The following is a 2106-nucleotide window of genomic DNA, read 5'->3' on the forward strand; positions in this document are numbered from 1 at the left end:
ACTTCTTCATCCAAGTCAAACTCATGCCCATCAATGCACAAATGATTGTCTTCATATTATGTATTTACTTCCGTCCAGTAGCCAGGTATTGTTGTGTGTCTTGAGTCCTATGCCAATCAACCAATGGAAGACTATCAGCATAAACAAAACCATCAAACAAAAAATGACCAACCACAATTTTTGGATTGATTTTGCTGATATCAATCAAGTACCTCTCTAATGTATCTTCCGTAATATTTTTCCTTGTTGAGAAGACTCACTAATTTGATTATGAAAATAGATTCATATTAGAGCCACATAAACACAAGGCAATCCCCTCAAAAAATCAACACTATTGCTCTTACTCTTTGTTTATATGTACATATCCTTGGCTATACCCACAAACTGGCACTAAGATGAATCTTCAACAATAAATAAGTGTAAAAAAATTGAGTGATTTTTCCTTCTTATCATCTAGGGTGCATTTATTTTACCACCCAAATCATTTCTCTCAAGAGTTTCACCCTTAAAAATGATTATGCATGTCAAGAGTGAGTTTCAATCTCTCTTTTATCATCAAAATAATATGGGTCTATACCATAGGTCTCTCTTTTATAACTTTTTTCTTTTGGAGTGATTATTCTGAGAGAGACATTGTAGTCTTGATTTCTTGAGATTTCTTTCCCTCAATCAATTGCAAAATAAGATGCTACAAAATCTACTAGCTTTCCCCCACACTACTCTTCAATTTCCTTTTCGTGACTTCCAAAATCTCCTTCAAGGATCAATAATCTAATCAATAATGATCCATAATCAAAGATTAACAAATCAAAATAATCTAATGAATAAGAATTTAAACTTCTTCATATATTGAAAAAATTGATATCATCTACTTGCGCTATTATACTTGAATAAACAACATTCATGGTCAACCAATTGTGCAAACATTTTTTTATTATTGAATTCAACTATTTAAGTCAACTCCTTAATGCATATGCAACAACATTCTGGATGAAGAACCTATTTACCATTGATCCAAGTACTCGTACGCAAGATGCATTAAATAAGTTGTCTCTCCGCCAGTGAGTATGCCTTCCGCAATCAAAATTTCCACGAGTGTCTCTGCATTAATTTTTGCATCCTCGAGAAAGGAAGCATAGTAGAGAAAACAAATCTTTAATTCATTAGACATAACATTATAAATAAAACTCAGTTTTGTATCAATATTCATTTCAAAATCTTGATTTGTATTTCCCATCGAAGTTAAAGCACAACTCCGGTCCTCTTCATTATTTTTGGAAGCCATCATTGCACCAACTGCATTTATAGCCAATGGAAAACCTTCACACTCCTTGGCAATTTGTATGGCAATAGCTTCTATATTTTTTTCAAGAGCAGTCGGGTCATTTGTAAAATATTTTCTCTTGAAAAACTCCCATGCTTCCTCTTTGACCAAGGGCTCTATCTTTAAGGAGGATTGAGTTTCCCCCATTGCTCCAATCCCCTCTTCATTGAGTGGAGATCACGACTTTTCTTCCATTACATTGAAAAAACTGATCTCTACTTCATCAAAATCAATGTGCTCCCACACATTATCCAAAATGAGAAGAGATCTTTTCTTCTCAAGAGAAGTAGACAATGCCAACTTTTGCAGATCATTTTCAAACTTTTCGTCAATTTTCAAATCTAGTGCCTTAGCAATGGAATTTTGCAAGTTTCCAATCTTAAAATTCTGAGAAATAATAAACCAGATGACATCATCAAAGATGCCACTCACCTCCTTGAAATTGTTAAAGATGAGTTGGAGGAGGGACGTTTTTCGAGCCCCACCCATATCGCACACACCAACCACTACATAAGTAGGCTGGGTAAGCCATTTATGCAGTCGCGCTTGATCAAATTTCATATGGAAGCCAATGAAGCCGGCGACTGGGACAGGTTGACGAAGGACTGGCTTTGGCTCAGACACTGTAGTAGGCACAATCTGCTCCACATTGACAAGAATTTGAGGGTCATCTTTAAGCCGTTGAAAGTGGTCATCGAATGTTGTCTTCCATTCTCTACATTTTCTAGGAACTGAAACAATGCATCACTATGTGATGATGCCTCCATTTCATCTGGGATTAA

The 2106-nt window shown here is 35.5% G+C and overlaps 1 protein-coding gene across 1 annotated transcript; it reads right to left on the reverse strand.

Moving 5' to 3' along the window:
* Nucleotides 1-1003: 1003 nt before the first annotated feature.
* LOC149165314 (putative disease resistance RPP13-like protein 3) lies at nucleotides 1004-1471 on the reverse strand. Its single transcript, XM_089429776.1, has one exon. The coding sequence runs from the start codon at nucleotides 1469-1471 to the stop codon at nucleotides 1004-1006; it is 468 nt and encodes a 155-aa protein (XP_089285902.1).
* Between the last annotated feature and the right edge of the window lie 635 nt (nucleotides 1472-2106).

This window comes from Pinus tabuliformis, chromosome 5_1, assembly GCF_031772625.1.
Source record: "Pinus tabuliformis cultivar Carrire ecotype Pingquan chromosome 5_1, CPIR1, whole genome shotgun sequence".
NCBI lineage: Eukaryota > Viridiplantae > Streptophyta > Pinopsida > Pinales > Pinaceae > Pinus > Pinus tabuliformis.

What these genes read in the sequence shown, in the direction of transcription:
- LOC149165314 (XM_089429776.1), bottom strand. Translation starts at nt 1,471, where the DNA reads ATGGGGGAAACTCAATCCTCCTTAAAGATAGAGCCCTTGGTCAAAGAG.